At 42.9% G+C, this 12,310-nt stretch overlaps 1 protein-coding gene across 1 annotated transcript in view; it reads right to left on the reverse strand.

The window, feature by feature from the left end:
* Positions 1 to 3,388: 3,388 nt before the first annotated feature.
* Positions 3,389 to 12,310, reverse strand: part of DNAJC6 (DnaJ heat shock protein family (Hsp40) member C6) — a 41,939-nt gene continuing 33,017 nt past the window's right edge. The window contains 3 exon segments of the mRNA XM_044302204.1: positions 3,389 to 5,763; positions 9,251 to 9,427; positions 10,419 to 10,567. Of these exon segments, the coding sequence (XP_044158139.1) occupies positions 5,662 to 5,763; positions 9,251 to 9,427; positions 10,419 to 10,567 (428 nt within the window). The 3' untranslated portion in view covers positions 3,389 to 5,661.

Consider the following 12,310-nt stretch of genomic DNA (forward strand, 5'->3'; position numbering starts at 1 on the left):
CAGAGACCTGGCTCATTTATCATTTTCTACGTGAAAATGTCTTAAATGTATGCCAGCTGGTGTAGATTTAAGCCTGTCGCACAGCCTGCTGGGGGAAGTGCCAAATTTATGTAGAGGCACTGGTGCCTTCTCCAGCAGCACAGAGACTTAAGACCAGCCTGGAAAACACCAGTCTTAATAAATGTCCCCCCTGTTGTTTCTGGCTATATTTTAGCTGCCATGCGTGTGTACATGAGGAATAACTATTTCTGCCCACTATAGGACTTGTATCTAGTATTCTGTAGTATTTTTCCTCTGCATTTTGTCTATAAGGCCTCTTTCACACAAACAATAACGCGCTTTTCAATCTTTTTTTTTTTTTTTCCACGTGCGTGAAAAACGCATTAAGAATTACAAACAACATCATCTAGCAACCATCAGTGAAAAACACATTGCATCCGGACTGCATTTGGATTACATCCGGATGCGATGCGTTTTTCACTGAAGCCCCATTCACCTCTATGGGGCCAGGGCTGTGTAAAAAACGCAGAATATAGAACATGCTGCGATTCTTATGCAAAGCAGAAATGATGCATAAAAAACATCGCTCATGTACACAGATCCATTGAAATGAATGGGTCAGGATTCAGTGCGAGTGCTATGCATTCGCATCACGCATCGCACCCGCTCGGAAAACTCGCTCGTTTGAAAGGGGCCTAATTCTTAATTTTTTCTAAGCTGGTGGGGGAAGACCAGCTGTAATTATGTCGGTCCATAGACTACACATGGAGACACACAGGATCCAGTTTCCTAACTGTTGCACAACATCAGATGCTGCAGCAGAAATGGAGGAAAATACATAGAAGAACTGAGCAGTTTAGATGTGAATCCAGCAGTGAAGTTAGACAGTAAGGCCTCTTTCACACAGACGTCCCAGATTTGCTCCGGATGCGTCGCGTGTGCACTGCGGGAAAACGTAATTACAGTCAGTTTTGACTTGAGATTGCGTTCCAATGTTCATTTTTTTCCGCGTGAGTGCAATGCATTTTGCACGCGCGTGAGAAAAAACTGAATGTGGTACCCAGACCCAAACCCGGACTTTTTCACTGAAGTTCGGGTTTGGGTTAGGTGTTCTATTAATTTTATTATTTTCCCTTACAACATGGTTATAAAAGGAAAATAATAGCATTCTTATTACAGAATGCTTACTAAAATGTGGCTTGAGGGGTTAAAAAATAAAACAAATGAACTCACCTTATCCAATTGATCGCGCAGCTGGCATCGTCTTCTTGCTTCTTCTTTCAGGACCTGCAAAAGGACTTTTAATGACGTAATCCTATCTTCATTCAGCAGGATCTGCGCGGACGTCACCGCGCTCACCATGATTACGTCATCAAAGGTCCTTTTGCAGGTCCTGAAAGAAGAAGCAAGAAGACGATGCCAGCTGCGCGATCAATTGGATAAGGTGAGTTTCTTTTCACCCCTCAATCCACATTTTAGTAAGCATTCTGTATTAACCATGTTATAAGGGAAAATAATACAGTGAATACACTTTAATGGGGTCCGGGGTTGCTTTCATCCCTATTATCTCCTAGAAACCATGCACCGGATCCGCACTTGCTTGCGGATGCTGACGATTTTCACGCTTCCCCATTCATTTCTGTGGGGCATGCTTTGCGTGAAAAATGCAGAATATAGAACATGCTGTGATTTTCACAAGTGATGCGTGAAAATCACTGCTCATCTACGCAGCCCCATTGAAGTGAATGGGTCTGGATTCAGTGCGGGTGCAATGCGTTCACCTCACGCATTGCACCTGCACGGAATTCTCGCCCGTGTGAAAGGGGCCTAAATCCCCAGATTAGGTCTGGGGCCCCATTGCACTGCTAAGCTTCATCCCGTTGCACTAATAAGCTCTGCCCATCTGACCTCTAAGCTTCACCCCCATCCACCTAATAAGATCACTCTCAACTTAGCAGTACAGCCTGCGCACTACTGCTCCACAGCTGGGAAGGGCCCTCCTCCCTCCCAGTATGTCCCACTGATCTCTGGGCCCCCAAGTAATTGCATTGTTTGCATGGTAGTAAAGTCCACCACTGTAAATCACTTACAAACCAACAGCAGTGTCTCTGCCTATCTCCAGCAGTCCCTCCCTGCTCCTCCTCCCCTCTCCATAGATTTCTCCGTAACCTGATCCTTCAGCGAGTAGGCAGCCCATTGATCTGAGCAGTGAATTGAAAGTGAAGGGGGACCGGAGAGGAGCCTTATAAGAGGACAGGGAAGCAAATATTACAAAGTATCTTATATTCAGTTATACTATTCATTTATGAATGTGCTGCCCTCTGGTAGGACACAATGTTACATGTGACAGGTTCCCTTTAAAATAATCCAGGTAGTAACCACTGAAAAAACTATAATGGTGGCCAGTAGTAATAGTCACATGAAAGGGAAGGTTTACAGAAGAGTGGGACAGAAATTTTTGACATTTTGGTGGTCCCCACCGCTGGGCATAGCTCGTAGTTTCTGCACACCAATTCAAATCCTCTCCACCATCACTTGTCATTCATAGCACTGCTGTCCTCTTGTGGCAGAGGGGGCTTTAGACCCAGGTGGGGCTGGTCCACTATTTTATAAAAAGGTACTAAAGCAATAGTCGGCAGTCTTTAACATGCTGGGAGTTGTAGTTGCACAACAGCTGAAAAGCCACAATATGTAGACCACTGTTCTAATGTAATTAGCACAAATTCTTGAATACACTTTACTGACAGTAAACAAAATGATTGTCTTAGACACAAAATTGAGGATGTGTTCATACTCATATCATTACCCCCACCCTATATTTTGGGTCACTCATGTCATTAAATGCATTTTTCAGAACAATTGAGTTTTGTTACAAAATTACCATCACAACCAAAGTTTACCAATTGGAGATAATGAATGGGCCAATTATAGGGGCAGTGGACATTTTTGAAAATATATAATAAAGCAAAATACTAAATAAAATTCCAAACGTATTACAGAAAAGAAATTATGTTCATTTGCCTGCAATATGCCTCCAGCTCCTGTGAGGTATAGAAGATAATCTAATGAAACACAGATCTATGGAGATGGGGCCTGTTATTAGACAACTGATCAAACTCATTCCATGTGTTACCTGCTTAACGCTGTTAGGCTACATGCACACGACCGTATGTTTTGCGGTCCACCCCAAAAAAAAACGGAAGACATCCGTATGCCATAGTTTTTTTTTGCGGATCCATTGTAACAAAGCCTAAAACAGACAAGAATAGGACATATTCTATTTTTTTTGCCGGTCTACAGAACGGACATACTGATGCAGACAGCACACGGTGTGCTGTCTGCATTTCTTGCGGATCCATTGAAATGAATGGGTCCACATCCTTTCCGCAAAAAAGTTTGTGTGTATGTAGCCTTAGCCATGTTTTTTTTATTCTGGAGGACCCCTTTAAAAGAGGTTCTTCAGGCCATACAAAACATATTAATTGGAGAAGAATTCTAAATTACCAGGAATGTGTAGCCACCTTTGTGTTAGGCCCCATTATTTGCACTTCCGCTGTCCCCTGTAAACTAATACAGGTAACAGGCAACAACAACCACAAAAAGATACTATGCTCTCTGCAGTCTTTGGAGCAGGAGGGTGTATGTACCATAGGTAAGCTTCTCGTAGGCATGGAGCAGGAGGGTGTACCATAGGTAAGCTTCTCGTAGGCATGGAGCAGGAGGGTGTACCATAGGTAAGCTTCTCGTAGGCATGGAGCAGGAGGGTGTACCATAGGTAAGCTTCTCGTAGTCAATGCATGGTGTCTTTTCAGTCAACAGTCAATAAACCACAGAATATCTGCAAGACTTTAAGCTTAGATATCCATAAATCTAACATGTTAGTATAATCTCAAGTCAGTGCGCTTGGGCAAACAATGTTAGCCAATTAAATAATTCTAACAACCATATTGTCTTTGAAGGGTAGCATGGCAATGGACGCAAAAAGCTAACAGCACCGATGGGCAACTCTGCATTTTATAGAGGCAGCTGTCATTGAGAGGAATTGTACGAATGACAGCTGAGCATTGTTACATTATATGGTAAAGAAATTCCCATAGTCACAACTATAATTACTAAAGGAACATGTAGATACCTCAAGATCCTGGCCTATTACTGTAAATCTGCATCCAGTCATGGAATGCCATGGACCGGATCTGTTTTATTGCATTTTACATTGCTTTCGGATATCAATATATAGGCTTTACCAAGAGGGAAGAAAACAATTAAAAGGTTTGTCCAGGTCTTTTGTCACACAGGCAGCCCCCTGATATTAGCATTGGAGCATTTTATGCTTCAATTCTCTCCCTTGCCCTGTGCTGCATCGCACAGGGCAAGGGCTGTTTTGCTTATGTTTTTACACTGCTAGGCAGAGGCTTCGGCCTAGCAGTGATCCTGCTGACGTCACTGGCACTAATGGGTGGGCTTTAATGCTGCCCCAGGCTGTTTTACAGGCTAGGGCAGCACTAATGCCCGCCCGTTAGTGTCGGTGACGTTGCCGGGCTCATTGCTAGGAGGAAGCCTCATACAGAGACCCGATACATCACTGGATCTGCTGAAAAAGCCCTTACCCTGCGCGACTCAATGCAGGGCAAGGGAAAGCATTGGAGCGTGAAATGCTCTGATGTTCCACTCAGAGGGGCTGCCTGGGTGAAGTCAGGGTTATGTCCTGGTTCAGCTCTGAACCTGGACAACCCCTTTAACAAAAGGCTCTTTGAACTGACATCCCGGTTTAGGATTCAGACTACCTGCATGTTGGTTTACTGAAGCTACAATGTAAGTCGTCCCATTGTAACAAAAACAATAGATTAAAAGGGAATTCCACTTGGAATGGTCATGAAGACATAGATGAGCTAGAAGATGACCTTGGTGGGGTTCCTTGAGCTGAATCCAAACTAAAGAGTCACGGTACTACGTAGAGGGTCTACATGCTTGAAACCAATGGAGCTGTGTCACAAGTTGCTCATGTTCTATAATGGAAAGCAAAGAAGGGGGTTGGATTCTCAAGCAATCAGCGAGGTTTCAACTAATGGACTCCCACTGAAGTCATCTTCTGACACATATATATGATATACGAAATGGAGACTTTAAGTGGAATTCCCCTTTAAAAAACATTGTTTTTCTACAACCAAGGGGAATAAAGGTTTTGCTCCTCTACCTCCAAGAAGGAAGTGCAACACATAATATCTTCCTCTAGAACCCTGTAAAATATTCCTTTGCAGATATGGGTTCCAAGAGGGGATAGGTGTTCAAAGTAATTAATACAAAGAAAAGAAAATTACACAGGCACATGATGAACAAGAGCAGTCAGATGTGTTTAAGTTAACTGTTTCAACTCCAGAGGATTTCAACTGAAATCCACATTATAAATAAATCAATAAATATCAAAATAAATAAAGCAATAGGGAACTTAAGATGCCGGTATTTTCTGCTACACGTAGAGTGCAAATGTTCATTCTCAAAAGGGAATTTTCCATGTCAACAATAAAGCCACATTGGCCCTAACATACATGAAATAAATGAAATTATTGAAGTTTGTAAAGAAAACCCGGGAAAGTCCGTCACGTTCAAGGATGGAAGTTTTACTGCACAGGAGATAAGGGTGAGATATGCAGATAGGAGAGATTAATATAATGATTTCTGTCCTTGGTTTTCAAATTCTGACCAGGCGTCATTCAGCTCCATAAAAATCATCTTTGCATATTGCTCATAGGGCTGCCCAGTGGCCTGTAAAATAAACACAATGGCATTAAAGGGGAACTCCAGCAAAAACATTAAATCATCTCCACACCACCTAACTCTGCCCATACTTATCTCTGCCTTGTTTTTTTTAGAAGACAAAACTTTGCTATTTTGACTGTAGAAATCACTGTCTGCATGCATCTGTGAAGTGCTATAGCTGTATAGACAATTCCAAATTGTAAGCAGGATACTGAAAGACCGAGATACAAAGGACAGGCTGCAGGCTGTGCCCTGTGCAGCAGCATGCATGTCACATGCAGTGAAGGAGAGAGATGACTGGAGAGGATCTCATGACAACAGTAGAATACACAGGGCTAAGAAGACTGCAGGTTGTCACTCTATGGTGTTTCTGATTGCTGCTATGCAATGGCCCATTGCCTGATATTTTACAAGAGACAGCAGTAGCATCAGACTTTATAATTATATAAGGTTTTCCATGGAGTTTCCCTTTAATAAAATTGCAATTCCTTATAGTATACATTTTTTACAGTGTCAAATACTATGGTAGGCTACTCTAGAGAATACCTCTAAGGGAACCTGTCACTAAATATCTCTCTATAAAACCAGCTGACATGAGAGATATGCCCTCGTCAGCTAAATCGATTGGTGTTGTTCCCATTTCGCTCCGTGGCCACTTTGCGGAGAAAAAATAGTTTGCACCTCGTTTCACCCATAGGCTTTACTTACTCTCCAACAGGCTGCACCAAAACCAGTTAGACTTACAGGGCCAGGCAGTGAAGACTTAATTACACCTGGCCCCGAAGTCTTGTGCCTGCGCTTCAGTGGTTGGTGCAGGTGCAGTACAATACAGAATTCATTGGCTGGGGCGCTTCTGCACCGTGCTGCTCCAAGCAAAGAAGGGAGGCTTCGGGGCCTGGTGTGATTACGTCTTTACTACCTGGCTCTGTCAGTCGAATTGGTCTGGGCACAGCCTGTTGAAGAGTAAGCAGTGCCTCCGGGTGCAACAAGGTGCAGCAGCAACAGCCTTGTTGTACACAGGGACTAATTTGCATATTATTAATAGAGAAAGATGGGACCAACACCATTAGATTCAGCTGGTAAGGGCACTGCGGCTCGGATGCGGACCAAAACAACGGCATGAGGCCTTATAATGATGGTATGTTTGTCAGGATTGACCATCCATCTACTGTATATGGGGGTCATTAGACTCTCCTTTTCAATATGTCCGATCCTTTGTCTCCTTCTCCTCATTGAAGCATTCGGCTGACAGCATAGAGCACATGCTGCTTTGTTGCTATAGAAGCAGATTAACCATACAAATGCTATTGATGGCAGTATCCAGTTACACTCAGTCATAGAAGTGTTTGCTCAGAATCTGCCCCTTATGCCCCCTCACCCTGGCAGATGCCCTTGCTTGTGTGCCATCCATCTTCATGTCTGCCTAGTTTAGAAGCAGCCCATCGAAAACACAGAGATACTGTAGATGACAATGTATGTAAAGGTGATAATGTTCCTGCTGCTGAATATTTCATCTGTGGAGCTGTTCTCGAAGGTGCTAAAGTTTTCATCCAAGCCTGTGACAGTCTCACATTTCTGAGAAGGGAAGGGAGGACACCGGCTGCTCACCAGGAGGGAAGGCAATTACAGGTTTTCTGTGTCATTGTATTTACTGGGTTTATAATTTGCGGTGTTGTCAGTAGAGAGAAGCATAAAGTCACAGGCAGGGAATAGACAGCAACTCTAGTGACCACTAAGGAGAGGCGACATGGATTTCTACAGCTCCCACACCTACAAAACACTATGGGGGAAATGTATCTTTAGGTGGATTTTTAAAGGGTTTGTCAAGCTTATTTATTTTTATTTTTTACCTGTGGGAAAATCCATACTCCACTGCTCCCTGCCCCCTCTGTTCCAGCTCCCTGGCTTCCTTCACTGGTCTTCCTGTCCCAGTTTGTCAGCTGCGGCATTGATGAGAATATGTGCAATGCTGCAGCCAATGACTGGCCTCAGCATTGACGTGCCAACATGCAGCACATTACTGCTGGGTCACATTCCACTTGGGAACACGTCACCGCTGACGCCAGTCATTGGCTACAGCAGCGCACTTCTTCTCCTCCATGCTGAAGTTGAAGACCAGTGAAGAGAGCCAGAACAGCCCTTTAAAGGGTTTTCCAGGACTTCTATAATGATGACCTCTGGATAGGTCATCAGTATCTGATCGGTGGGGTCCCTGCCAATCAGCTGTTTGAGAAGGCACCAGCACTCTTGTGAGCACTGCGGCCTTCTCCTGGCTTACCAAGCACAGCGCCGTACATTGTTTAGTGGCTGTACTTGGTATCACGCTCAGACTCATTCGTGGGGATAAGCTGTGCCTAGGCCATTTGACCGATGAACATGTCGTCACTTGGCCTAGAGAAGGTCGCTACTGCGAGCGCCGCTGCCTTTTCAAACAGCTGATCGGCAGGGGTCCCAGGTGTCGGACCTCCATAGATCAGATACTAATGACCCATCCAGAGGATAGGTCATCAGTATTAAAATCTCAGAAAACTTGTTTAAAGGTCAGTTTTGCTAGAGTCTGAGCTGATATAATTTGGGCCAAATTTATCAAATGTTTGATACATTTGGTGCATCTAAAGTTTCTTTCTTGGGATGTTTCTCCACCCCCTTCCCCTTTGCAAGGGTAACCCTTACAGTCCTGGAATGTATTAGATAACAGTGACATAATGCTGTCAGTGTCATCTAATACATTCCAGAACTGTAAGGGTTACATAGCATCATAAATCAATATAATGCTATGTGACCCCGGCAGTGCTAGAAGTTCAGGGCGGGTGCTCTGTTACACTCGCGCTCCGAGTCCGGAGTGTACAACTCGCTCATGTGAAAGCCGCCAAAGTGCAAAAGGTCACAAACATTTTGCATAAATAAGCATGAAAAGTAGCAAAGCTGTATTTTGCTACTTTTTGAAGCCAAAATTCTGACGTTCAGAGCATGATAAACTCCCCTAACCCCATTCAGTTTTTACGCATTTATTTAACATACAGTATCAATAAATACTTTTTATTGATTTGTGACAAGATTCTTAGATTCTCTCCCTATTGTATGGAGTGAACTGGAACACATGCATTTATTTCATTGCCTTTTACTTTTTTTATTTATTGGCCGTCCTGGTGTCTTATTCTGTTTGGTTTTATTTTTCTACTAAAGGTGTTGTCTCGCCGTTGAGACTGGATATTGATAAGATATGTCACAGATGTTCAACTGATGGGGTGTCCATCTGCTTTGACCCCTGCCAAGGGATGAAACAGGATGCAATGGTACCAGGAAAACTTTGTGCCACAGGGAGATGATAAATTGTCATGTTGCTTTCCTTGCACCACTGTCATGTCATTCTAGCCATCAGCGGGGTCACAACAGTCCAATCTGCACAAACAGATATTGGTGAAAAATTGCTAAGATCTGTCTGTAATGAGACAACTGCCTTAACATAATGGGAGTAGCAGCTGGTACTTACTTTGTCTGGGTGAACCACTAGCACAGCTTTCCGGTAGACTTTTTTAACTTGTTCTGGAGTGACCAGATCCGCCATGCCGACTGTTTTCCATTTGGTCTCCCCTGCCCATAGCACAGTGTGCATGGTGGAAAGCAACGCTCGGATGTTCCGCTCTTTACCTTCAATCCAGTCTAAGATCTGCAAAAGAACATGCAAAACTCAATCAACATGCACCCCATCATACTGAAAGAATAGAGCATCTCAGGTCCTCTCTGACACATTGAACTGCAGCTAACTATTTCGGGCAGGTCAGACCCCATTTATGCAGAACCTTCCCATTGTTAACATATTCAGAAATTTGACATAGGTGCTGGAAATGTCAAGGATTAACAAAAGGATAGAATGAGAGAAGAGGAGGTGTGTACAAAACGACCCATCATGCAAGAGTCATGGAAGACTTAATAAATTTGGCGCATCTTACTCCAACATATTATGGTTTAGAGCTGCAGTATAGAAAGTACATACTTGGTAAATTCCCCCCTTTGTGATCAGTTTATTATAAAAAAGCAGTAGTCCACAGCACACACATCCTTTGCCGGCCATGCTCGCTTCTATCTGCATTCTCCTCAGACATCTATGTCTCTGGCACTATGTTAAAGCACAGATTTACTAATCCTTTGGATGGAGTAAGGCTAGGTCTACACGACGACATTTGTCGCGCGACATTTTGTTGCACTAATGTTGCGCGACAATTTTTATAATGGCAGTCTATGGTGTCGCACTGCAACATGCAACATGCTGCGACTGCGACGCGACAGTCGCAGAAAAATCCATCTTGAATGGATTTTCTGCGACTGTCGCGTCGCAGTCGCAGCATGTCGCATGTTGCAGTGCGACACAATAGACTGCCATTATAAAAATTGTCGCGCGACAAATGTCGTCGTGTAGACCTAGCCTAAACGTAGGCTGTCTAGACATGCAAATCTGTGAATGTAGGTCAGGCTGGATGAGAAATGTGGTGCATGACTGGACCCTTTTGTCTAACTTTATACCAGCTATCTGTTGACTTAGTTTTAGATGGAAATTTCAGACTTGATGTGGCAAACTGCATAAAAAAGCAGCAATTTGTGCCAATTTACTGTGGGGTCTATGTGCATTCACATTAGTAAAAGTGGACCAGTGTCCTCACCTTTAGTTTCTCCGGATCCATTTCCTTTGACATTTCTTCCTTCCTCATTTCAGCGATCGTTTTTGGTCCCTTCCTCTCCTTGTGAGCATTGAATCCCTGACTAGAGAGCAAATCTTCAAAGTTGTCAGATGAAGCCTTCGGTTTCGCTTCTGAAACAAAAACAATATCCAAACCTAAAAACTGGTATATAGAGCTGAGACAATTTGCCAAATTATTTAGGGTCGAATTCGGTCAAATCGCCATCAGATTTGACTTGGTCCAAATAGCTATGGGTAAAGGGATAGCAGCCGGTGGTAACAAAGAGTTTGTTAAATAACACACGGTGGTGTCAGATTTAATTTTTTTAAATTAAAGCACACTCCAAAATGTTTCCCTTTTTGGTCATATATGGGCTCTTCCATTCGTGGAAAATTTGAACCTTCTTTTTCTTAAATATTTCCGGAAATTTTTAATAATTTGATTTGTACAGAATCGATTCATTGATCTCTACTGGTGTATTTGAAAATTTTTATTAATATTTTATTACTAAGCAACAATATATATGTAAGAACCACAGAATGTGCAGCTGGATGGAAGAAACGGCTCGGAAATACATTATGGAACATGTCATGGTAGTGAGGATGGGTCCTTTAGGCCATGAACAGGCCATTGTCCAAAGTTCACAGGGACTGTTGAGTGGTCTGTCCGTACATAGCCATAGACCCGTGTATATTATTGGTCCAGGTTGCAAGGAGGACAGTAATGGAGTAGGGGGAAAACAGAAAACCTAAAATAACGAAATCTATGTCCCCTAAATATGATATCTCATTCTCCGAGCTGTCTGCCGTAACTATCTCACAATGTCGGAGAATCTCATGTGGCGCAGGGCATCCCTCAGCATCAGGCAGTGAGTGGTATGTAAGTAGGGTCTCCAAACAGAATAGGTTCTTAGAACCATGTATTAAGCTGGCAGCCTTCTTTAGCCCCATTCACATAGCTGTATGAGGGCTTGTTTTTTGCAGGAAAAGTTGTAGTTTCTATTGGCACCATTTAATATTGCAGACATTGTAGTGGGAAGCTGGAAAAATGCCAAATGGAAGTGGGAAGAAAATCCATAGTTGTATGGATTTAGTTTTTACAGCTTTCACTATGTTATCTTCTTTCTTCAAGACAGTATCATTACAGTGATACCACATTTGATTTTTGATTTGTATCACCATATTCTGACGCCCATAACTGTTTTACATTTACGTCTTTGTGTATGACTTTTTGTAAATGTTTTTGGGGGAAGTGAAACAAAACACTAAATCAACCATTTTTTTTTTCACCGTACAGAATACATACGTTTAGATTTCAATAGTTCAGGTGTTATGGGATGCAACTGTCCTCATGATTTTAATTTTTTTGTTTATTTTTATTATGGGGAAATGAATGATTTGAGTGTTTATATATTTTTTTATTAAAAAAAAAAAACCCTATTGTTAGATCGCTTGTGCCATAGACTGCAGTGAATTACCATTTTAGGGTCCATTCACACATCCGCAAAATGGGTCCGCATCCGTTCCGCAATTTTGCGGAATAGGTGTGAACCCATTTATTTTTAATGAGGCTGGAATGTGCTGTCCGCATCCGCAAAAAAAAATTACATGTCCTATTCTTGTCCGCAATTACGGACAAGAAAAGGCATTTTCTATTAGGGTGCCGGCGATGTGCGGTACGCAAAATGCAGAACGCACATTGCCGATGTCTGTGTTTTGCGGATCCGCAAAACACATACGGACGTGTGAATGAACCCTTAGTGTGTAGCAGATTCACAGTGTTCCCACCTGCAGGCCTCCATGGGATCTACTGCTGCGGTAACCTGGGATTCTTTAGTGAGACCGAGGGTATTACAGAGAATGAATGGCTCCCCT

This window comes from Bufo gargarizans, chromosome 7 (genome assembly GCF_014858855.1).
Source record: "Bufo gargarizans isolate SCDJY-AF-19 chromosome 7, ASM1485885v1, whole genome shotgun sequence".
Classification (NCBI taxonomy): domain Eukaryota; kingdom Metazoa; phylum Chordata; class Amphibia; order Anura; family Bufonidae; genus Bufo; species Bufo gargarizans.